This window comes from Rhipicephalus sanguineus, chromosome 7 (assembly GCF_013339695.2).
Source record: "Rhipicephalus sanguineus isolate Rsan-2018 chromosome 7, BIME_Rsan_1.4, whole genome shotgun sequence".
Taxonomy (NCBI): domain Eukaryota; kingdom Metazoa; phylum Arthropoda; class Arachnida; order Ixodida; family Ixodidae; genus Rhipicephalus; species Rhipicephalus sanguineus.
Window position 1 is genome coordinate 97265380 of NC_051182.1, and position 25142 is coordinate 97290521.

Consider the following 25142-nt stretch of genomic DNA (forward strand, 5'->3'; position numbering starts at 1 on the left):
GCGCACTTGCTTCTGCACCTGTACTACAAAGGATGATTTGTGTGTTGTATGGCCGTTTGCGTTGCACGAAAGCGTCTACTACACCATTCGAAGCTTACAGAAATAAATTCTCCGAATTAAGTTTCCAGCTGTGTTAGGCGCAAAAATGAATTATGACGATAATTCTGCGACTGCCAGCGGCGAAGGTGTAAACACATGTTCATATTTGGAATGTTTACATCGAGGCTGCCAGAGCACATGTTTTGGTTGAATGGTTGCAACAAGTGCAGGCAACAGCAACTGCAGGTGAAGTACCGCTTGCCTCGCCTGTAGCGCTCTCGAGCAGGTGGTGCCGTGCGCTCACGTGAACCAAGCACTGGTCATGGTGTCATGCGGAGAGTTGCTATATACGAGAAGGATTTCTATTTTGGTCTCATTGTCAGAACATATCTTTACGTTAAAGAGGTACGAACACACGCACAAAGCAGTCTCTTCCACTTGCTGTACTGCCCGCGCTCAAGCACGTCTCGCATGACTGCACAGTGCAATAGACCGATCTCAACACACGATCCGCGCATATTTCGAGCTTAGTGAAGCACTTCGTGAAGTACTGCGTGGCAGCGCAGTACTTCGAAATACTTCGAGCTGCGTGCTCTATTAGTATACCGTCGTTGTGCCCGAATCCGCGGCGCGTACCATCGCTGAACACGGCATAAAACTCTATCCGGAGCTCCAATTTAAGTATTTCATTTCAATTTACCGTGCATGCTAGCCCTGTTTGGGTAAAGAAAAAAAGCTTTTCGTTTGTGTTACTCGTATGTGCTGAATAAATCGTAATTAAAAACATGAGAAAGCACGCTCATGTTAGCATGAGGGAAAAATCAGATTCAGTGAATTTCGACATAGAGGCGACACGAGCTAAGCATGTGCAATAAAACTTGGACAAATTGCGGATATATATGTATATCCCACCGGTTTAGCGACCGCAACGTGAGTTACTAAAGTACCAATTATTTTCGTATGTTGATTTGCAAATAGTTCTTCAGGGTAAGCCAGAAAATGTCTTCCCACTATATATATATATATATATATATATATATATATATATATATATATATATATATATATATATATATATATGCTCTTGCGATGCTGTTTTATCAAAGCAGAAATTCACTGGCGCACTATGCTGTGATTGCAACGGCCGCTGTGAAGCGCGTCGACGTTAGCGGCACAGTTCCTCGCTCCTCATTGTTTGCAAAAGTTACAGGACTGCCACGAACGTTGGCAAAGTCTCGTGAACCGCAAGGTATTTCCTGCTGCACAAAGTATGGATGATCCCGTCAGTGAGTTCATAGGCAGATGGCGGTGGATTTAGCTGACATCGTCTCAGCGCCGATATCGTCTTAACACTCTTAAAAATAATGTTAGTGAACATTTAGTAGATGTAAGCATTTACTAGTTTAGAACGTACTTTACTTCTTTCGCGGGATCTCTTTGCTAGCCAGAAGCTAGTAAATGCTGCTGTTAATAAACAGCGAGGCTTTCTTAGTGTTTTTAGCTAGGCAGCTAGTAAGCCAACGATGTTGCAAGATGCTTCGTAGATGGCCGTAAACTTATGAAAAACTTAGACAAACGAGACTTTTCCTAATTTTATTGGAATAAAAGCGTAATGCTCATTGATGGCATACTGAATGCAAACAGTAGGATAGAAGCTACAGTGTAGAAAACATCGATTATTCCTCCAGGCTTACGGTTGCTAACCGGTACAATATGTGCCAAAAACCACTAAAATTCCGGCTTTCAAATAAACAGAGCATTAACGGTAAACCATATTCCTAAAAAGCGCACAGAGTAGAGTGAGATAGAAACATTCGTTTTCGAAACAATATTCCGAGTGATACCCTATATCACCCGGAGGTGGGTGGGCTCCGTTGTCCAGGACTGAATTGTGACGTGTAAAGAAAAACTGCTTTTGTCCGACGTCACGTCAGTTTCATCGATGAGCAATTCATGTTGCAGTGCGCTGATGTGCACATGACAAGCAGACGCGTTCGCTAACTTATTCCTGCGGGACCGAGGAATATTAGACTATGGCTTGCGGATTCGTACTTGAACATACATAATAATTATTGCATTGCTATAACCAGAGATAGCCTACACTGCCACCACTGTTGACTTTAGACAAGCGCAAGTTGCGCAATGTTACGCAACTTCCACCACAACAGCTGAAGCATTATATTTATTTGCGATAGGTACCGCGTGGTGGTTGCTGAGGGTCATTGCAGCAGGTTTGTGAGCGTTTGTCTGCTTGAGTGATGCCCGCAATAAAATCGCGAAATTTAACAAACGTTATTTTTTCCTCTCGTCTAATTGACGTGATGTGCTGGTGTGTGCCACGCGTGACGGGGGAAAAGGATTTCATGACGTATTTGACAACCATGTCAAGTTATTACCACAGCGTTGGTCGAGTGGTTATAGCGTCCGCCTCTAACGCGGGATACGGGGAAATGTTAATTTGGTTTGCCATAATCGCCTGGCATCTAAAGCTGTTCATGTAGAAGAAACGAAAAGCTAGCGAGATCAGGACCATGGGCGCCTGCTTTCCTGCACTGAGCAAAGTGTTCACTCTATGAAATGAAAGGGGAAGGAGGGAAATGTAAGCACTGTTATAAGTGGCAGTCGGTGGCGACGCGATGACCATGAGAATGGACGGGCGATGCGTTCTCACACTGCTAGAACACCTGCATCCATCGCAGAAACGGACTCGATACGCGAAACGACCGACAAAGGAAGACTCTCGACCTCAAACTCGGGGACGGCAAAGCCGGAGACAATGGGCCACCTGGGCTTGGCTTGGTGTGCTGCCGAAACGACCTGACCTGTATGTTTTGACAGGAGTCGCCGCAGACCCTTTTCTGCCCTTCGGGGAAGAGTCCTAGGAACAAGCCTGAGGAACCTGTCGCCTTGCTTCCCCCACAAGCGTGCCGTCGACCGCCTGACCCATGCTGTTTGAAGAGTGCTACGACCCCTCAGCGACAGTGAAATGAACTGTGCCATGGTGGGTGGGGTCGTGTGTGTGATTGGTAGTCATCAAGAAGGAGGAGCCAGCTGAGGGGTTAAAACGACGGTGCTAAGTGAGAAATGGAGCTTTGAGTCCTCGGTAACAGGCTGATCCAATTCGCTCGTCACTGAGTTCTGACCTTGTCACGATGTAATTGAGTGTACGAAAAGTGCCAGTAAACTTGTTATTGTTTTCCCATCTTGCTAGCATCAGTTCCTCAACCCGGAGACTCGACTACGCTACCAAACGGAGTCCGGGTACGACGCTGCCCTATCGTAGCAACAACCTGGTTGCCGAGGAGGGACGGATCTAAATACCGGTCGCAACAACTGGTTGCAGCGGTGGGATGGATCCAAACACTCAGACACGACAGCACTGCCGCCACTTGATGTGGCCTGTAACGTCTGCGGACGCTAATTGTTGTTGGTTAATTTCGTAACTGAAGGGACTTGGGCGTTTCTTCTTGTGGTTTCTACCCATGTGGCTGCGCTCCGATGGTTGTACTTAAAGGGACACTAAAGGCAAATAACAATTTATGTCAGAGTGAAAGCCCAATGTATGACAACTTCTAAAACGGCAATATTATCAACAGCAGTGCCCTACTTACCGAGAAATTAAGCTAAATGTATCACATGATGAGCGCCACGAGTGGGACATTTTCGAAGTGATCCCGATGACGTAGGGAAGTCGGCCTACAATAAATCACTAGTAATCAAACTAGCAGCAGTAAAAAAAGAACATTCCGAGCATCAAAAGACGTAATAAAATGCTGTTTGTTCGTTTCCGCTTGATTCATGGAAAACAAAACCTCCTTGGCGTTGCCATGGGGAACGGCGCGCGTGGTTCAAAGGTTCCGTTTTCGCCGAACTGTGCCTCGCCCGTCTCAGTGGTAGTTTCGGGATCGCGTACTGCCGTGCGTGTTTTGCGCGCTCGTGAAAGTCGCTCTGACAGAAAGTTCGACAAAATGCCGCATGCGTGTGATATTGCCGGATGCCCGAATGGTGCACAACGCCAGTGCTGCAGCAAGGAAACCGGTGTGTCTTTTCACTGGGTGCCGCGGAATGAACCCTTACGCTCGAAGTGGCTTAGTGTCATGCCATTGCGCCAGTGTGCTAAACAGTCTGCGTGTGTGCTCGCTGCACTTTCGTACTGAGGATTACGAGACCAACCGCAACTTGGTGACGGCTTTCAATGTGCCCATCCGAGCGTCTTTGCCGCAGCGCCGTTGTTGCTACTGTGGGTCCCACTACTTCCGCTCGGCTGCTACTAGTGTCGGCGGCCGCGCAGTAAAAGCGGGCAACGTTGGGCACGGCAGCAGTGACGTATGAGAGTCGTATTTTCAGGCGGGAGATTTGAAGCGCGCTAACGCGATGCGGACCACTAAAAACGTGATTTTATTTCAAAATAAGCACTTCCTTGGCACAAAAGCAGCGCTACGAGGTTTCTGGACCGCTATTTCAGCAATCAACGTCGACTTAATATTTGTCTTTAGTGTCCCTTTAAGGAATAGATTAATAGCATACGCGTCATTCCAGTTCCTAATTACCTTGCGCATAAAGCGTATCTGATACATAAGATGCAGAGTATTTTGTAAAGTGCCTTCAGCATTGCACTTTCAAATCTTTAATACGGTTGGGAAAGCTTATTGTTCGCGTATTGTATCTGAAATCCTGCGTCATAAAAAAAAACAAGGAAAAAAAAAACACGCTGCCCGATCTTTGAACATTACTTTGTTCTTTCCTTTTCAGTATCTCCGCATGCGCTATGGGAACAGCGTTGGGCTCGCATCATCTTTGATTTACTTCGTGCTAAGCGTAAGTACCGTGTCAAGTGCACTAAGTGTTGGCTCTAACTGTCGTGTACAGGAACGTGTTCTGACTCAGGCGAGTGCTCATTGGTCAGTCTTCAAGCGCACCACACGGTCGAAATAACCCCTCATAATAACGCACCCGAAATACATATCCTGGGACACATATCTTGGAACCTCTCATAATAACGGACACATAATACATATCCGTTTTGTGCCCATTTCCTCGTCTCTATAAGAAGCGAAGCAAGGATGTTCTAAATATACCAACATGTATACATCCTCAGTGACTTAGGCAGCCGCAGCGGTGGTAGTGGCGCCGACTGCGCTGTTCAAGCCAACATAACTTGCCCGTTTCTGTAGGTGCTTGTGCGTGGCCCATGCATGTGTGACTGGAGCAGCATAGCCTAAACCGCTTTTGCGTGACAGAGCTCAATGTTGCTAACTAGCGGTCTGTCAATGACTCCTACATGTTGTAGGCGCCTTTAGGTACGCCGGCAGAAAACTCTGTTTTTCGTTAAAGAGCTTTCTCTCTCTCTCTCTCTATATATATAATCGTACGTAACCACCTGTTTTGAAACAGTCTAACCAACGACAGACGCGTGTCCTGGTACACTTAATAAAAGCATGCCCTTATCCTGATCCATGTTCTTTTTTGTTTTTACTTCTACGACAAAGCATCGACCCTGCGCTGCAATAAAACAATTTGTACGTGGATGCCTGTCCCACACCCGGCGGGAAGCGAGCAGGTGTGTCACATGTGCCTCAGAATATTGCGCCGCATACTATAGCATGGTCGTAACTATTAAAGACGATAGTCTTTCTTGGGGAACTTAAACGCAGAAATTTTGGTCTGTCTGTCTTTCTGTTTGTCGGCACGTCACTCGGTTCAGCGACCCGGGCAAAGTTGAACCACTTGCTTACCGCCCACCCATCTTGAACTGGTACGGCTGTTCATACTTGTGAACATTGTCGATCAAAAAGTAAATATTACGCATATCTGAGGCGCAACATCATTAGGTAAGTATTATGTGGTGTGTTCCTTTAATAGAAAATACATAGATACGCAATTTTAAAAACTCTAGTTTCTTAAGCTGCGTTGAAAATGCTACTGCGCGGAAACTTGTCTTCCTCCGTGCCCTCTGCACAAGCTCATGTTGTGTTTCGGTTTCGGTTCAGTATTGCATTGTACGAATGACAGGGGGCGCCGTTCTGGCATTCTTGTTTTACCCAGGCGACGTGTAAGTAAGAGAGTTTGTGGAGAGTACTCGTTGAGTGTGGACGTTTCTTCTCCTTCGGCGCATCGCGCCAAACCGCGTGTTCGGGCTGGCCGGCGTCCCCGCCGGTCGCGTTGGTCACCGGCGGTCTTCGCCTGACGCTGCGCCGAGACTACCAGCCCGCAACACCGCACTCATGTTTCACGACGTATTGCCAGATGGCGTCCACATCTCACGCAGCGCCCTCTTCTATCGTCTTTAGACAACATTTGCAGCGAAGCACGCAGATACGCGGCCAATTTTTTAAATCTCCCGCGCTTTGAGCAGAGGATGGGCATTCTGGCAATGGTTTGGACGAAGTAGCGAAGATCGGAGAGGCGTAAAAGCACAATTCGGCATAGGGTATCTTACAGCGAACGCTGTCATGAGATCACAAGTGCCGTGGTTGTCCGCCGCCGGTGTCCGTAACCGCTATCGCGCGCAAGAAAAAAAAAAAACGGCAGGCCTGCGCGGTGGGCGCAGCATGGTCACAGCGAAAGCTGGAAGAGCGGCCTGCTTTAATCTCTCCTGGGGAAACTAATCCAAGTACCGATGCAAGATATCCACTACGCCACAAATCATAATTTTTGTGAAGTAGGGAAGCACCCACTATGCCATTGTCTCCCTGCGGAAAAGCGAGGTACCCTCTACACATCTGTAAGGCATTATGTGCACTTTGTTAACGCTGCATGTGGCTGATGAAGATGAATAATTATGGTTGAGCACTTTGTACTGGGTGGGAAGCTTTGAAACACACTCGTAGCGCAATTAGCATTGTGTGACGCCTGGTTATTATTTTACTCGTCTGCCACGCTTTATTACACATGTTAACGCGATTCCTTGCCCAACATGACGCCTGTGGAGGGTCTCTTTGCAAATGAGTGTCAAGCATCAGCGTGGCTCTGTGGCAGAATACTCGATTGCCACGCAGGGGGCCCGCGATCACAGCCCATCCGTTTCTGAATATTTTTGTTCTCATTTCACTTTTACAGCGAAAGCTCTTAATAGATCACAATGGCAGTGGGGTAGTTGTCCGCCGGTTCCCGTAACCATATATATATATATATATATATATTGTAGCGAAGCCTTTATTGAGTAATCGGTTGCGCTCTCTACAGCCTTCTAGTGGGTCGTCGCCTTTGGCTCTTCGCGCTCGCGCTCTTGAGTCCGTGTTTGTGCCTTGACTGTCGCCATTGCATATCGTCGCCGACTACCGTCCAATAAACGCCTCAACAAATTGGTGGAGAGTGCTGTGCTCCTATTCGATGCCCCTGGAGCTGAGATCCCGTACCCTACCAACTACCATGCCTCAAGACGCTGCCCAGCAAACGTCTCCTTCCACAACGACCGCATGCCCCGGTGTCCCCCGCATCCGCGACCCTCCTATCTTCACCGGCGCGGATGGGACCGATGTTGAGGACTGGCTTGCGATATACGAGCGTGTGAGCGTACCAAACAAATGGGACGAGGCAGGCAAACTCAGCAACTTGGTTTTCTACCTCGCGGGTGTGGCGGGCCTGTGGTACAACAACCACACCACCGAGTTCCCCACGTGGTCTGCTTTCAAGACCGCCATCATCGATGTGTTTGGCCGCCCTGCCGTTCGTAAACTGCAAGCCGAACAACGTTTACGTGAACGAGCTCAGCAGACCGGTGAGTCCTTTACGAGCTACATTGAAGACGTCCTGGACTTGTGCAAGAAGGCTGACGCGGCCATGCCTGAGTCTGACAAGATCCGCCACGTTCTGAAAGGCATCGACGACGATGCCTTCACTATGCTGCTCGCCAAGAACCCTCGTACTGTGGCCGAGGTGATTACGCTCTGCCAAAGCTACGAGGAGCTGCGCCGGCAGCGACTGCTGACCCGTCGACCTCCATCACGCGACGCCGATCTCGCAGGCTTGTCGGCCATTTCTGATCAGTCCGCCTTGCTCGCCGAGATCAAGTCATTCGTGCGCGAGGAAATTGCCCGCCAGTTCTCCCTACTGGCCTTCCCTCACCCGCAGCATGTTGAACAGCCGTCGACCACGCTGCTGGCTCCCTTACGCCGCGCTATTCAGCAGGAAATCGCGGAGGTCATGCCGGAATACCACCAGCCCCCTCGGGCACCTGCGCCGCTCAGTTACGCGCAGGTTGTAGCCAGGCCACCCCAAGCGATTCCTGTGGCTGCCCCACTTACTTACGCCGAAGCCGTCGCCAGACCTCAAGCCTTCGAAGCGAGTGGGCCGGCTGCGTTTGCCGACGCCATACCTAGGCCACCGATGCAGCCCATCATGCAGTCGTATCAGCAGACGCCTCGTCCACCGCGTCCTGCTCCATGGATGGGACCTACCCCGGCGAACCGATGGCGCACTTCTGACAACCGCCCGATCTGCTTCGCGTGTGGTTGCGCCGGTCATGTCGCCCGCTATTGCAATCGCGTGCAGCCGCCTCGTGTAGCCTCAGCCATCCCCAGCCAGTCAAGCCGCCCCGTATTACGATTCACCGCCGCCTATGTCACCGTCGTCTCGCCCAGCTCCATCTACCCACCGTTCGCCGTCACCACGACGCCGATCACTGTCACCGATGCGGCCACGGCCGGTCACACGTGACCAGGAAAACTAGTCGTCGCAGTCCACGAGGCAAGGGCTGCGACGCTATCGAACTGCGAAAGCCCTCAGCGAAGCCCATCAAACGTGTTAGACGTGTTTGTGGACGGTGTGCGCGCATCTGCCCTTATTGACACTGGAGCCGCCGTATCCGTTATTGACGCCAAACTTAGCCGACTACTGCGAAAAGTGACGACGCCACTTCCCGGGCTCTCCCTCCGTACAGCAAGCGCCCAAAGTATTCACCCTACAGCGGTGTGCACAGCCCGCGTCATGATTAAGGGTGCTCTGTACGCCGTCGAATTGATTATAATTCCAGCATGCTCTCACGACGTCATCCTAGGATGGGATTTTCTCTCCCACCACGACGCCGTGATTCATTGCGCACCCGCCGAAATAGAGCTCTCACCATTCTCTGACCTGACGCCGGCTGACAGTCCATCGTCTGTGAGCAAGGTACTCGTCAAAGACGACACCAAACTGCCTGCATACTCGTCAACGGCCGTGTCCGTCTACTGCGCCAGTCTCTCCGACACCGTCGCCCTCCTCTCGCCATCCGACCGTGTTTGCACGAGGAAAGGCTTGCTGGTGCCCTTCGCAACCGTGCAAGTCACTCAGGGCAGCACGTCAATTTTTGTTATCAACCCATCTCCGTACAGTGTTACGTTGGTGCGAGGAGAATGTCTCGGCAGCGTGGAACCCCTCGAAGACGCACAAGTTATGGACGAACCAGATGGCACGCACTGCCCCAGTTCCGGCACGCTCAGTTCTGTTACCACGTCTGATTCATCGCCCGCTGATGTATTTGCTTCTTCCATTGCTGACAACCTTACGCCGGTCCAGCGTTCCCAGCTTCTAGACCTCTTGGAAGAATTTCGCGCTTCTTTCGATATTGCTCAAACTTCTCTCGGCCGCACGTCCATCGTTACGCATCGCATCGACACTGGCGCCCAACCACCACTGCGGCAACGTCCATATCGCGTATCTCCCACAGAACGCCGCGTAATCAACGAGCAAGTCGCCGACATGCTTCGACGCGATGTTATTCGACCATCTAACAGCCCCTGGGCGTCTCCTGTCGTACTTGTTGCGAAGAAGGACGGTTCTGTGCGGTTCTGTGTGGACTACCGACGACTCAATAAGATCACTCGCAAGGACGTTTATCCGCTGCCGCGAATCGACGACGCGATTGACAGCCTACAAGGAGCCGAATTCTTTTCGTCTATCGATTTGCGCTCAGGGTACTGGCAGGTACCTATGGCTGATGACGCTCGACCGAAGACCGCCTTTGTCACGCCCGACGGCTTGTACGAATTCAACGTCATGCCGTTTGGGCTGTGTAATGCGCCCGCCACCTTCGAGCGCATGATGGATACTGTTCTGCGCAACCTGAAATGGCACACGTGCTTGTGCTACCTCGACGACGTCGTCGTTTTCGCCCCAGACTTCTCCACGCATCTTCAACGCCTCCGGCATGTGTTGACGCGTTTGAGCGACGCTGGTCTGCAACTGAATTTAAAGAAGTGCCGATTTGCAGCACGGCAGCTGACAATACTCGGCTACGTCGTGTCCAAGGACGGAATTCTCCCTGATCCAGCCAAACTTCGGGCCGTGACCGAGTTCCCGAAACCTACGTCCGTCAAAGAACTGCGCAGTTTCGTAGGACTGTGTTCCTACTTTCGGCGCTTCATTCGAAACTTTGCGACTATCATATCACCGCTGACGAAGCTCCTCGGAAGTAACGGGCCCCTCCATTCGTGGTCGTCGGAGTGCGACGACGCTTTCGCAAAGCTCCGTCGTTTGTTGACGTCGCCTCCCATACTACGCCACTACGACCCTACGGCCCCTACAGAGGTACACACAGACGCCAGCGGTGTTGGCCTTGGCGCTGTCCTTGCGCAGCGCAAACCAGGATTCCCTGAATATGTCGTGGCATATGCAAGTCGTACGCTTACTAAAGCCGAGACCAATTACACCGTCACCGAAAAGGAATGCCTGGCGATCATATGGGCCCTTACAAAGTTCCGACCCTATTTATATGGCCGCCCATTTGATGTCATCACCGACCATCATGCACTATGCTGGTTGTCGTCATTGAAGGATCCCTCAGGCCGCCTCGCCCGCTGGGCACTTCGCCTACAGGACTACGATATTCGCGTGCTGTACCGCAACGGACGCCAGCATGCTGACGCCGACGCCCTCTCGCGCTCCCCCTTGCCTGACAACGATGCCCCCTGCTCGGTACCTACCAATGTTGTTTCTTCCATCGACGTTCACACCATCGCTACCGAACAACGCAAGGATAAATGGATCGCCTCGCTGATAGACTTGCTCACTGATCCGTCGGCAACACCAATCACACGCGCATTGCGTCGTCAAGCCCACCATTTCACCATTCGTGACGACCTACTGCACCGACGCAATTACAACGCCGACGGCCGCCAGTGGCTACTTGTGATACCCCGCAGTCTGCGTTCTGAAATATGCGAGTCTTTCCACTCTGATCCACAATGCGCGCACTCTGGGGTATCAAAAACTTACCACCGCATTCGACAACGATACTTCTGGCGAGGGATGTACCGCTACGTGCAGAAGTTCGTTCGCTCCTGCCTCGATTGCCAACGCCGAAAACCTTCAACGCACGTGTCACCCGCCGGTCTACAACCATTACCTTGCCCGAACCGTCCGTTCGGGCGCGTGGGCATCGACTTGTACGGACCACTTCCTCTGACATCGGCTGGTAACCGCTGGGCCATCGTCGCTGTTGACCACCTTACGCGATACGCCGAAACCGCCGCTCTCCCAGCGGCTACAGCGCGCGATGTTGCCTCCTTCCTGCTACACCGATTCATGCTGCGTCACGGTCCACCCCAGGAGCTTCTCAGCGATCGAGGCCGTGTCTTCTTGTCGGAAGTCGTCGAAGCCATTCTAAAAGAGTGCCGTGCTGTTCACCGCAAAACTACTGCTTACCACCCGCAGACGAATGGGCTCACCGAACGCTTTAACCGCACGCTCGGCGACATGCTCTCAATGTACGTCGCCGCCGATCACACAAATTGGGATGCCATTCTGCCCTTCGTCACCTACGCCTATAATACCGCCCCTCAAAGCACAACTGGTTTTTCACCCTTCTTCCTATTGTACGGAAGGCACCCGTCGCACACCATCGACACGATACTCCCATACAAGCCGGATTCAACTGAGTGTGCGCCGATATCTGACACAGCCAGGCTTGCGGAAGAGTGTCGCGAGCTTGCCAAGACGTTTACAACGCAGGAACAAGAGCGGCAGAAGAGCATTCGCGGTGGAACCACCACTTCTGAGTCCACGTTCCTCCCTGGAGCGCTCGTATGGCTCTCGGTCCCTACCACTGCAACTGGCCTCTCTACAAAACTACTGCCGAAATACGAAGGCCCCTACCGGGTCGTCGAGCGCACATCCCCGGTCAACTACGTGATCGAACCCATCGAACCATCTTCGGACATGCGCCGTCGAGGGCGCGACATCGTCAACGTGGAGCGTCTCAAGGCCTACTATGACCCACTCATAGTGACGAGCTGTTAGGTCGCCGGACGGCTCCCTTTTCGTACCCGGGGAAATTGTAGCGAAGCCTTTATTGAGTAATCGGTTGCGCTCTCTACAGCCTTCTAGTGGGTCGTCGCCTTTGGCTCTTCGCGCTCGCGCTCTTGAGTCCGTGTTTGTGCCTTGACTGTCGCCATTGCATATCGTCGCCGACTACCGTCCAATAAACGCCTCAACAATATATATATATATATATATATATATATATATATATATATATATATATATATTGTAACGGTGCCAAAGAACGCCGCAGATTGAGGAACAGGACGGCGACGAGTGGCTAGAAGATGGAAAGATAGCCGCAGACCGTAGTTATAAAGTGTCTACGAGGCCGTGGGATTCCCTCCGTTACAATAAAATATATATATATTATATATATATATATATTATATATATATATATATATATATATATATATATATATATATATATATATATATATATATATAGTTACGTCTACAAAAGGAGAAGACGTTCGCCTAGTGAAAAAGGTCCTCCGTGCGCGCTCGCTCAACACCTTCGGGTCTATACCGTGACGTCGCGTCTGAAAAAGCCCTTTCGTAAACGCAACAGACAAGTGGATGTGCGGGGTACATGACGTCGACGTGCACGGAGTCGCAACTGTCATCATGCGCCAGAGCGAAGGTTAACTCAACCACTGAAATGTCAATGCCGGCTGCACCTAGACGTCACTACATAGAACCATCAATACATGCTATAGAACCAAACGAACACAAACACGCGCGCGTGTGTCTGTCTGTCTGTGAGTGTGTCTGTCTGCGTGCGTGCATATGTTCATGTGATAGCGCGCGCGCGAGCGTGTGTGAGCGTGAGTGTGCGTTATGTGTGCGCGTGCGTGCGTGCGCACACTTGTTCCCTTGATATGCCTGTTTTTGGAACGAAGATAATGCTTGGCAGGTCTCACAATGAGCGATAAAAAATACGGTAGCTGCTACTGCCTTCCCTCAATAGAGTATCAGCGGCTTGTTACTATAAGTACAATAGCCTGTAGTAAACTGCGACAGTGATTTAAGGGCTGTCGTTATTTACTCCAATCTTTCTTATTGTAACACTCCCCCCCCCCCCTTTTTTTGCTACCGCTAGTACATGCTTATTTTTACAGTTTCAAACAGCGACAGATCTACGAATGTGCCTATGGGCATGCTGAACCAGTTGTACCAAAATTTTTTTATGGTATCGGTGATATCCTCGAGACAAGTTAGCTGGTTTAGAGTGTTGAACGGGGCAACGCTTGTTCAAGTGCACTTGCGTTCAAGAACATTTATTTGCGCCAAGTAATCTGCAGCGCATAAGACGATCTTGACACCCTTGAAGGTCCGCTTTCATTAGTTCTAGTGGACATCCGTTATTAGGCAGTTTTCGAATAGCGTACGCAAGGTTAGCGTTTGTTGGGTATCATATGCTATTTCCGTCACATATCGTGGGTACCCAAGTGGATAGCGTACGCCGCATGTGCAGTGGCGACAACCCCTAACGCGAAGCTTTGCGTACCCTACAGTAATATTGCCTAATAATTTTGTGATTTTTGTTTTGAATATCTGGCACTAACAGGGTTCCGTTACTGGTAATTGCATGGTGATATGGTGTTGCTGATTGCAGCGCATGGGATGCACACAAGTGCAAGGTGATGCATTAAGGTCCCAATGAGTGTAAATAATGGCCTACATCGTTAGTTTTAGGGAACTCCCGTTGTAGTCTTCATATTACTTATATTTCTTCGTAAAGACCAATATTTCGCTTATTTGTTTACTGCAGCAAACTTTGGGGGCTGTCACCATCTACGCTGCTGCTGTCGCCATGACCACAAGTAAGAGGCATATATCAGGTGGATTAGTTTTAAGTAGCGGTGTGCGAATACTCGAAACTTGGAATATTCGATTCGATTAGTTTGGCATTCTATTGAATTCGCAAGGCAATTTGACTATAATAAATATTCGAACGAACCCCACAAAATTCATACGTGGTGAAATCAGCACAATAAAATTACATGCTTTTGATAAAATTCGCAAACTACGATGCACAAATGGAGAATTTGTTTCTTTATCCCCACTGCCACGCACCCTACCCTAGTGTGCTTCTTGAAAATGTTGAACCACTATTCAAGTGTATATCAGGCAGAGCACGGTGTTGCAATAAAGTGCCGAAATTATTCTGAACTATAGTTATTCATACGTTGAAAAAATTTCTGAATGCCCTCAGCTCGCTCATTGGTTGTTTGCTCCTTGTAGTCCTTTCGTCGCGTTCTGTCACAGAATGCGTACAAAATTCCCCCCCCCCCCTAGAGTCCCACGGTGGGTAGGCCTTTCATTTTCCAAATGTGGGCAGCAGCACATCGATAGCCTTCTCCTTAGCGCAGGTATCGGTCAATCCAATCTCTAATGAATAGGCGTTGGTCGTTGCTCACTTGGCGAAGTAAAAATGGAACACTTTCAGTGCTAATATATAGCGATGTGTGCAGTGCCGAGTAAGGAACACATATACTATTTTTATTTAGTGCTGCAGCTGTGTTTTCTTCTTTTGAAAAGTAAATCTATCGGCTCTAGCATGAACATAACTGGCATATTGTTTAAGTATAAGTAGTCACACTACGCTAATCATATAGAACGTCCGAATTAAAGTTGAGGGCAATAATATGTTTGGTATTCCACAGCCGGCATTTAAGTCGGTGTCTCGCATTGGCGGCGATTTAGGTGGCCCACAGGCTGGGAACCATTATTGGTGTGTTATTGACGTGAATAATCAAAAAATAATTTGTTTCCAGCGTTGAAATTATTATTCGGACAATGTGTTTTAGAAACATCGTTGCCATTGATAGAGTACAAAAATATTGATGGAAGTGCTTACGGGTTAAATATATTATTCATTTTTTTGACTTAAGTAACGTTAGCCAAGTGCTAAACCAATTAGTAATAACGTCCTGGTTGCTGTAAAATGTTCTCTGGTCGCGATTGCTTGTTCAGTTGGCTAGTAAATAATGTGATCAATTGCAAGTGTGCACATAGGATTATATGCTATTAGGAGGGTCTTTAGTACATATAATAATGAGTAACGGAGGAAGAAGCCTGTGGTGAGGCACATCAGAAAAGATATTTTCCATATGATTTACGTATATTTGCCATATACTTCCGTAATAATCTTAAGGAAAAAATACGGAAATATTGAAGTCATATAGGGAACGTTTCACTAGGGAATAAATTATTTATTAGGGTGCATAGTGTGTCTGGTGATTGTACTAGCGGTGTTTTGACTTTCCAGTGCTCCAAATACCACTGACCATCTCTTGTATTGTGCTTGGCGTCGCTGGAACCACTTATACTGCTCTCGTAAGTAAATGTTCTTCATCTTCAGAATGAAACTTCGCGAATGCCTCAACGGCGTGAAAGTGCTGCCTGCGCAGGCATATTATACACATGAGACCAATATTAAGACATCTCTTTTGCCTCATCCACAACGAAGATGTATTACGCATGATAGAAAAAGGAAACCTATTAATTTGAATGCTATAACACTGTTATAATTCGAAAACATATTCAGCGCTAGCAGAAAAGGACGCAAGAGAGGCACACCACAATGCGCTAACTTCAAAAACCTTATTTCAAAGAACCATCAACCTATTTATCTATGCGCAGTGGCGCCGCATCTGCCCAATCACTTGCCAACCAGAAATGCTGTCTCCTTATCTGACATGTCAATTGATGGGGCACTAACACACGTGTGGCTATTGCGAGAGATAGCGTGGGCTTCAATGATTTTTAATGCTTAATGAAATTTGGACCGAAACATAACGCCTATATTATTGACACATAGAACAAAAAAAAAGGACTACCATAGGGAAGGGTATTTCTTAAAGATCAAACAAAATCTTTAGTCAGAGTTCACAGTATTCTTGCCGGCGCGGACAGGAAACCTTTGATAACGGATGAACAAAGCTTCAAAACTGTTTTGCGACATGCCTTGTAATCACTTCTTTGACTGCACGTGTAACTATTGTTTTCTTCACTCCTTTCTGTGGTGCATTCGGGCACTGATAGTATTTTTAACAGGTAAAGAGGCTTGACTCGGTCATGCCTCCTAAACTAACAAATAGTGAAATAACTAAGGGCAAATAAAGCAGGTTACTGGCTTCTAGCTTGGATGCATTTATTATTATATATCGAAATGAACGTAGCTATGGCCTTTGGCGACACAATTGACAACTCTGTGGAAAATATTCAGCAGTGAGAAACGTCACTTAGTGTACATTATGTAAAAGTCATAATACAGTCGTCATAAGGGGTGCAAATTAAAAAACGGAGCGCGAACGAATACATGGGTAAGTAACCAGAAGTGAAAATATAAGCGTCAATCCAACGAAATAAATAATAATAATAATAATAATAATAATAATAATAATAATAATAATAATAATCATCATCATCAATCAATCAATCAATGATTTATTTAACGTGCCCAGGAACAACCGTAAGGTCTCTGTGCTGGCGCACGCAAAAAAAAACAATAAAAATAAACAATACAATACAGACAGTTTTCAGAAATAAAAAGAGCAAAAACACGTAGACAAAGAGAAATGAACACAAAAGGGGAGGAGTAAAATAAGACAACACGAGAAGTATTGACGGGGAATAAGAAATTAGATTGCATATATACAACTATGTGGAAAGACTGAGAAGGGAAGACTTTGTACATTGTGCCACACTATGTCAAAACAGTGCAAAGCTCGGATAAAAACAATGATTGTGGGCTATGAAAAACGTCAAGATCAAGAAAATTAACATTATAGAGACTTTGTATTCTGTGAATGGTAGAGTGTTGGAAGAAGCAGGCGGGTACATGAAACGGTCTGTTCTCTCTGGTTAACTTACGCGGAATTCGAAAATTTACACAATTTAGAAGTACAGGCCAGGATATGATACCGTGGACTAGCTTGTAAAGAAATAAGAGATCAGAGCGATTTCGTCGGCAGTGAAGTGATGGCAGTGATAATAATTCAGCAGTATTTGAACGAGATCCAGAGTCATTTTTAGCAAAGCGATGGTTATATATGCTGAGGAATTTTTTCTGGACTCGTTCAATGGTGTTACCGCTGGATTGAGCAATGCCATTCCATATCACGGACGCATACTCAAGTTGCGGAAGACATATTGCCGTGTACAATTTGTGTAGGGCCATGGGAGACCTGAATTCTCGAGATATTCTACAAACACATCCGAGAGAACGAAGGCCCCGCATAGCAGCACGCTTAACGTGAGAAGAAAAGTTTAACGCGCTGTCAACAACACCACCAAGATCACTGATTTCATAAACCTTGCATAACGGCACAGAATTGACAGAGTATTTAAATGACACGCTAGATGTTTTGCGAGTGATAGACATGAATTTTGTCTTCGAGGTATTCAGAGAAAGGTTATTACCGTCGCACCATTCGGAAAAAGAGCGCAAGTCTGACTGCAGCAAGCGACAGTCGTTAACTGAATGAATTTCCTTAAAAATCTTGATGTCATCGGCATACAAGAGGAAAGAAGAATTACGAATGGCAAAAGAAACATCATTAACGTAAATTAAAAATAGGAGTGGGCCTAATACCGACCCTTGAGGGACCGTCACTTCATACAAAGAAGACGTTTGGCCATTTACGGCAACATAACAATATCTATTGAGCAGATAGCTCTGCAGGAGATTCACAACTGACAAGTCAACATCAAAGTGCGCAAGTTTAACCATAATCAGCGTGTGGCTGACTACGTCAAAAGCCTTGCTCAGGTCACAGTAAATTACGTCAACCTGTCCTCTCTGAGAAATAGGTGTGGAGATCTGCGTCATGAAACTAGCAAGCTTTGTGGTAGTTGAGCGGCCAGCGAGAAAACCATGTTGATTAGGAGTCAATGAGTTTTTCACAGTAAAAGACAATATGTCGTGAAGAGCCAGCTCGAAGATCTTTGATGCGGCACATAGTAGAGAAATCGGACGATAATTAGAAGCATCTGTTTTAGAGCCCGACTTAAATACTGGAAAAACACGAGCAGTTTTCCACATGCTAGGAAATGTGGAAGTGTCCAGGCAGTTATTAAATATCGTAGTTAGTACTGGGACAGATATACTACCATAAGCTTTTAATATGGCGGAGGGGATGCCACCTGGCCCACATGATAAGGATGGTTTTAAGCGCTTAATGCATTCGCAGATAAGATTTTCATCCAGCGACAAAGTACTGGATGAGCTAACCGCCTTGAGCTGTTGTCTGATATCAGTGCTAGAGTCTGAGGCCTTATAAACGGATGAGAAATGCGTGGCAAAACAGTCAGCGACGGCATGCACTTCTACCCCATTTGAGTCCAGTAGTCTGAAGGACTCTCCGCTTTTGCTGGACCGTTTACGTACATACTTCCAAAACTCAGCCGGCCTGTCAGAGGCGCTTTTTTCTAAGAATTCAATATACGAACTATGATCCCGTTTATATAGGCGTTTAGAGAGAGTTCGAAAGAAGCTGAACTCTTCCTTCCACTCGCTGGATGGAGAACATTTAGATTTCCTGTGTGCGTGATCTTTATGCTTCAGTGCACTGATAAGTTCAGATGAGAACCAGTGGGGATATTTACGTTGTTTAGGTGTATATTGGGCAATAAAATTACGCATGCTGCTCAGTACAAGCTCCGTAAACCGATCAACCTGCTCATCAACATTTGGTTTGTCAGTAACCTGTGACCACTCAACGGTAGACAAGTGATGATAGAGGCCCGTGTAATCACCTCGCTTGAAGGCAAATCTCGGAGATTTGTTTACGTAACTCCTGAAGCTCGTTGTTTCGGCTGATGCGTATAATCTTACGTTAAGTGGTGGGTGGAATTTGTCCGGACGTACAAGAGAGATGTCGGAGCGGGAAACCGTGTGATAATGATAATGATAATGATAATGATAATAATGATAATGATAGTAATGATAATGATAATAATAATATTAATAATAATAATAGTAATAATAATAATAATAATAATAATAATAATAATAATAATAATAATATATGGAGTTTAACGCCCCAAAACCACGATATCATTATGACGGACGCCGTAGTGGAGGGCTCAGGAAATTTCGACCACCTCGGGTTCATTAACGTGTACTTAAATATAAGTACATGGGCCTCAAACATTTCCGCCTCCATCGAAAATGCAGCTACCGCGGCTGGGATTCGATCCCGCGAACTTGGGGGGGGGGGGGGGTCAGCAGTCGAGCGCCATAACCACTAGAAAACCGCGGCGGGGCCCATCCAAGTACAGTTCAGAGGTATCGGATAGGTCAGATTTTTATCGCGAGTATGTTATGCGCAACTTTTTGAATAATCTTGAAAAATACATTGTGATTATCTTTTATGAGTTAATTTAATACTGGCAGCAAGCCAAATTCAACATCCCTTTGAAGAATTTCGTGTGGTGCAGTTGAACTTTCTATGTGTATTGTAAAGAGAATAGTTTTCTTGAAGACCTGACAAACACGGTATTCAAGGTCTCGTGGCGCCTATACATATTTTCCCACATGCAAGGTTTGCAATGTCAGATAGTCTGTATGAGAATGCAGTCACGCCTTGAGGAAAAGAAATAGAAATAATGGAGAATCTAGGGGCCGGGGCGGAATAAAGTGGAACTACATCGTATTTCTTGTCCCTCACCAGCTCTTCATGATTGGGCGCAATAGTCTAGGTGACGCCCCCGGCGCTTGTGTGCCACGTGATGTAACAAAAATGACGAAAACTCCCCATCACATGACCGCTTATGCGCAATTATATAGGTAGAACAGAATATGTTACTCTGACGCTGCATTTCTATTGCCATTAGCCCTTCACCATTGGTCAGAAATTTTCGGTATGCGCCGAATACACTAGCCTTGTAATGCGGCGTCACAATGCAGTAAAAATTCACGACGTCGAAATCCCGTGCACGCATTAAAAAGCACGTTTATATGCCGATAAAAAAAACACTACGCTTTCACAAAATAGCCGGACTGTCTCCCTTTCCAAACCGAAGAGTAGATGACTCCCTGCCGATCATTATCCTGCCATCATTATTATAGGCACCCGGAAATGGAGTTCCGGAAATGCGACAGCTGCAGCTGGCATATTGTGTGGACCACTTAGTGACGAAAAAATTAAAAAGTATTAGAAATGGTCACATTGCAATGGCAAGACTCCATTGCACCAGTAGCGCGGCGAAATTCATCTAGGAAATAGAGAGTGAGTGTGTTGGCGCTACCAGCGATACGACGAAACTGAACACTTCGTGACAACGTTTTAACACGAAAGTGTTTTATGTCGGGGTCCACCACGGCTCCACTGACGCATTTCCGTCACGGATATGACGTTGTAAAATATAAAGACTAAGAGTGGGCAAAGAAAACAGCCAGAAGCAAACGTTCCGCCACCGGGAATCGAACTTACGACCCCTCGCTCCGCAGCGCGCAAGGCGAAACGATTCGGCCACGGACGGCACGTTCTTCGCCATGTTAACGGTGAGCTATTTATATACACCATCTGCCGGTGGCGGTACTCGGAGATCTGTGTTACATCGCGTTTTCGTTATCACTAGCGAGATGGCGCGAAGGGCTCGAAGAGCGCGCTTTGAAGGTCGTCGCCATTGCGACGAGCGCCCGCTATTACAGGGCGTGGTTGCTAGTTCGCGCGCTTATCTCGTGATCGCGCTGGTTTGTACGTCTTGCGTTGAGAGCACGAAGGTCACTTGGCCCACTACAGCGGCCGCGTTTGCGAAAGAAGCACGGTGCTCACGCAGAAATAGGTTACAAATGTTACAGTTAGTTCGCGCTTATCCTGTGTGTGTTCATTTCGTGCGTCCTTTCTCCTTGAGCAGCGCGTTGCAAGCTTCGAGCTGCATGCCGTTCTTCGCGTGACATTACAATTTGTTGCTCTAGCATACATTCGCCCTGGGGGCGAAATAATACACAACAAACGCTCAACTGCGTCTGTGAAGACACGTTTCACTTTCGTGTTGTACCGATTCCTATGACAGAGGGATCAGCCATGTTTTTTCACTTCAACAGGGTGGCCTCCGGAGCGTCGTATGGGCTGACTGCGTGCAAGCTGTGATTATGACCGGGTCGCCACTAGTTATCATCGGGAAGATTCTGTATGACTCTTCCAATGGCGTCGAGTCACCGCGGCCCCTGAATGATCTGGACATCTCGGCTTATTTCCTTCGGTAATTCACTACGCTCCCTTTGTCTTTGTTTCTGCAGTATTGCCAAAATGAACTTGCACATCAAAGCAACATCGTCAGCACGGTCACCTGAAAGTGCCTTTTTAGTTTTTCACATAAGAGTTTCCACTATTGCAGATTCCGGTTCGGCCTTTTTTGGTTACGCTGTTTAGGCATGATGTGGACTTTCAGGCTCTCTGACAGCTCAGAGTGCAGCAGGGGGCCTCCCTCAGGAAGAGATGCTGTTTTGGGTCTAGAAATGCACCTGTGGTGGTTAGGACACATTGCACTAAACTTTTCGTGACAGTTTGTTATTTTACGTGCCCCTAGACCGGACTGTAATTCAGTGTAGTTAACTTTTTTGTGTGTGCATAAATATGTTAGTTCTATCACTATATAGCCTGGTACTACAAAGTATTTGACCGTACACGTGCCAATGAGCACTGTGAACTGAGCAGTGTGTATGACGGGCACCCTGACTGAACTGCCAGGAAGGGCCTATGATCAGACGAAAGCGTTATATGCCTCATCAAACGCGAAAATTAACCATCGGAGTCGGCGTCGTGTGACATCGACATCAGCGTGAGTGATGCGAAACAATAATCATCACGTGATGACGTCGACACATCATGGCGTCACAGATTGCCGAAAATTCAGGCGTCATCATGACGTCACTATGCTGTCACATAACGTAACGTCTCACGAGGGTATCAATCACGGGACATTGTCGCTTGGTCAAACGTGGCCGATCACCGAGGCAGTGCAAAACTAGGGGAGGTGCAGAAAGCTTGAAATGCATCCGATCTTGAAGGCAGTGTAAAACCATGTTAGGTGGAGAAAGCTTTCGGCGGGTGGCTGGAAAGGATCAACGCACCTACTGAGAAGGAAAAGATGGCTTTCGGCTTTGAGTCTTCTTAGATGAGGGACCCTGTCTGGTTGTATTTCTATGCTTCTTTATTTGCCTTGAGTGATTGGATTACAATGCTTAGTAAGCTAGCGATCGATGTATCTTGTGTGTCACATGGGATCTGTGCTGCCACATCGCGTTCTTTTACTTGATTAGTTCTAGCATGAATAAGTGCAGATATAGTGCAACGCTGAAGTTTCCTTTTTTGGGCTACACGTGAGATTTTGCTATATTATCGCGAGTACTGAATGTATGACTGAGTGTATTAAGCTCTCCGTAACGTTCATCTTCCCAGGACTTGCCGGGGCCCTATAATGAAATTCCTGAGTTTTACTTCTATTTTTTTACCTTGTCATTTCAGTTGTCAATATCAAGCACAAGAATGTATTACCTATAGCGTGCTTATAAAGTGTTCAAACCCAAAGGCATGTAATTTTTACTTCGACAGACGCTCCTTGGCCAGCCGAAGCGTTAGGAAAATAAGGTGGGATCGTAGTTGGGGATTCCTTAAAGCTACACGTTAGGCGTTACCTCAAGGACACGTCCACAAATAAGTTATATGTTCAGGGGAGACACAAAGTGGTGTTATAATTATCATTGTCAGCCACCAAATTAGCTAAAATAGAATTACAAACTTTTTTAATGACTAGAGTAAGAGGGCATGATTGTGCTGAAAATTTAGAAGCAGTCCTCTTTCTACACAGTCCAACTAGGTAGAATTCTTCTTGCCTGTCCTTGCTCCTAGATACCCGCCTCCTAATTCTAATTACCGCTTCCAAGATAAAGCATAATGAAGACTAAAACTGCGCTAGAAGACAAAGACGAAGAAAACAGGACTCGCGCAGCTCACAACTGAACCTTTAATGTTTGAAGGATGACATGTATCGAATCGAGTCCTGTTTCCTCGTCTTTGTCTTTTAGCGTAGTTTTAGTCCTCATTGTGCTTTATCAATTTAATAATTATGTCCTCATTATGTCCTTATTTAACAATTAGTCCTCATACGGTACGAAGAACTTTATTAAAAGATCCGGAGAAGTGCCACCCCTTAGGGTGACACCGCGCGCCGCTCCCACGTGGGGACAGTTAGACCTAGCCTAACCGCCGCATCGCAGGCTCTCTGGACAGCCCAAAGTTGATGCTGATATTCCGAGCTCTTGAGGGCCGAGCTCCATTTATGCTCTGTGAGGTCCTTATCCCCACGTAACGAGGGGCACCGCCAAAGCATGTGCTCTAAATCGCACGTTCCCCCGCAGCCAGGGCATTGCGAGCTGAAGTCACTTGGGAATAGACAGTGCATGAAAGCAAGATTTGGATAAGAATTAGTTTGTAGCATCCTAAGGGTCATCGCCTGTGGTCTCGTGAGCTTTTTGTGTGGTGGAGGAAAGACTCTTCTTTCCAGATAAAAATGCTTCGTGAATTCATTAAATGTGAATAAAGTGTCTCGGAACTCTTGAACCCTGCTCTGTGACAAGGCTTCTCCTCCCGCGCGGAGAGTTAGTACGCGCGCTTGGGAGTGGGCGATGTCGTTGAGGTTGGTGAGCGAGTCCAAAGTTTGACCTTGGTGTGCCGGGAACCAAATGATTGTGTGCATAGTTATGGTCCGGTTCTTAAGAACGTCATGTGCCTCTTTCGCTATGGAGCCCGAGGCAAACGCCCTGACTGCCGATCTAGAATCCGAGTAGATTTGCGTGCTCTTATCATCCAAGAGTGCAAAAGCAATAGCAACCTGCTCCGCTTTAGAAGAAGTGGTCCCAGTCAGGGAGGCCGACGAGATTATTTCACCTCTGTTATCTATTGCGACCACGGCATAGTGAGATGAGCGACCATATTGTGCCGCATCTACGAAGCAGACCGATTGAGGATCATCCTTGATCTTCTTCAGGATCGCAATCGCTCTTGCTCTACGCCTTCCCTCATTGTGCTGCGGATGCATATTGCGAGGGATCGGTGCGACAAGAATATTTTCTCTTTGCTCCTCGATGATTGGATGGCTTCTCTCCTCTGCCAGCACTGGATTGAGGCCCAGAATGGCTAGGATTCTTCTCCCTGCCAAAGAGCAGGATAGTCGAGCAAGCTGGGCTGATTCTTGTGCTTCGATGATTTCATCCAGCGTATTGTGCACGCCTAATTGAGAAAGGCGTTCTGTGCTAGCCGTCATAGGAATGCCTAGCACCCTTTTGATGCTTTTCCGAATGAGGGTGTTAAGCTTCTTTTTCTCGAAGTTGTGCCAGGTGTGCATGGCCGCTACGTAGATGATGTGGCTCATGAGGAAGGCATGGAAAATCCGGAGTAAATTGTCTTCTTTCAGGCCTCCTCTTCTATTAGACACCCTAGTAATGAGTCTGATGACCATTTCCGTTTTCTTTGTAATCCTATCTAACGAAAGCCTATTGGATCCATTGGATTCGATAACCATGCCCAACATGCGTATGGACTCGACTCTAGGAATGAGGTTTCCATCACGTGTGGTTAGCCTGATATCGACATCTGCGAGTGGCTTTTATCCCCTGGGCTTGGGACCTCGTCTGATTGGTCTATAAAGGAGTAACTCGGACTTACTGGGGGAACATTTTAGTCCCGTGTTTTCCAGGTATGATTCAACCTCATTGACTGCCGATTGGAGACTCGCCTCAACATCTCCTTCACATCCCTTGGTGCACCATATAGTTATGTCATCTGCATAGATTGTATGACTAACACCGTCTATAGCAGATAGCTTTTCCGAGAGACATTGCTA

The 25142-nt window shown here is 47.3% G+C and overlaps 1 protein-coding gene across 1 annotated transcript in view; it reads left to right on the forward strand.

Annotated features, from left to right (window-relative positions):
- LOC119399626 (sodium/iodide cotransporter) overlaps positions 1–25142 on the forward strand; it is a 68776-nt gene that overhangs the window by 1171 nt on the left and 42463 nt on the right. Inside the window, exons 2-5 of the mRNA XM_049417797.1 lie at positions 4792–4857; positions 14056–14107; positions 15556–15623; positions 21343–21500. Of these exons, the coding sequence (XP_049273754.1) occupies positions 4792–4857; positions 14056–14107; positions 15556–15623; positions 21343–21500 (344 nt within the window). The remainder of the gene's footprint in view (positions 1–4791; positions 4858–14055; positions 14108–15555; positions 15624–21342; positions 21501–25142) is intronic.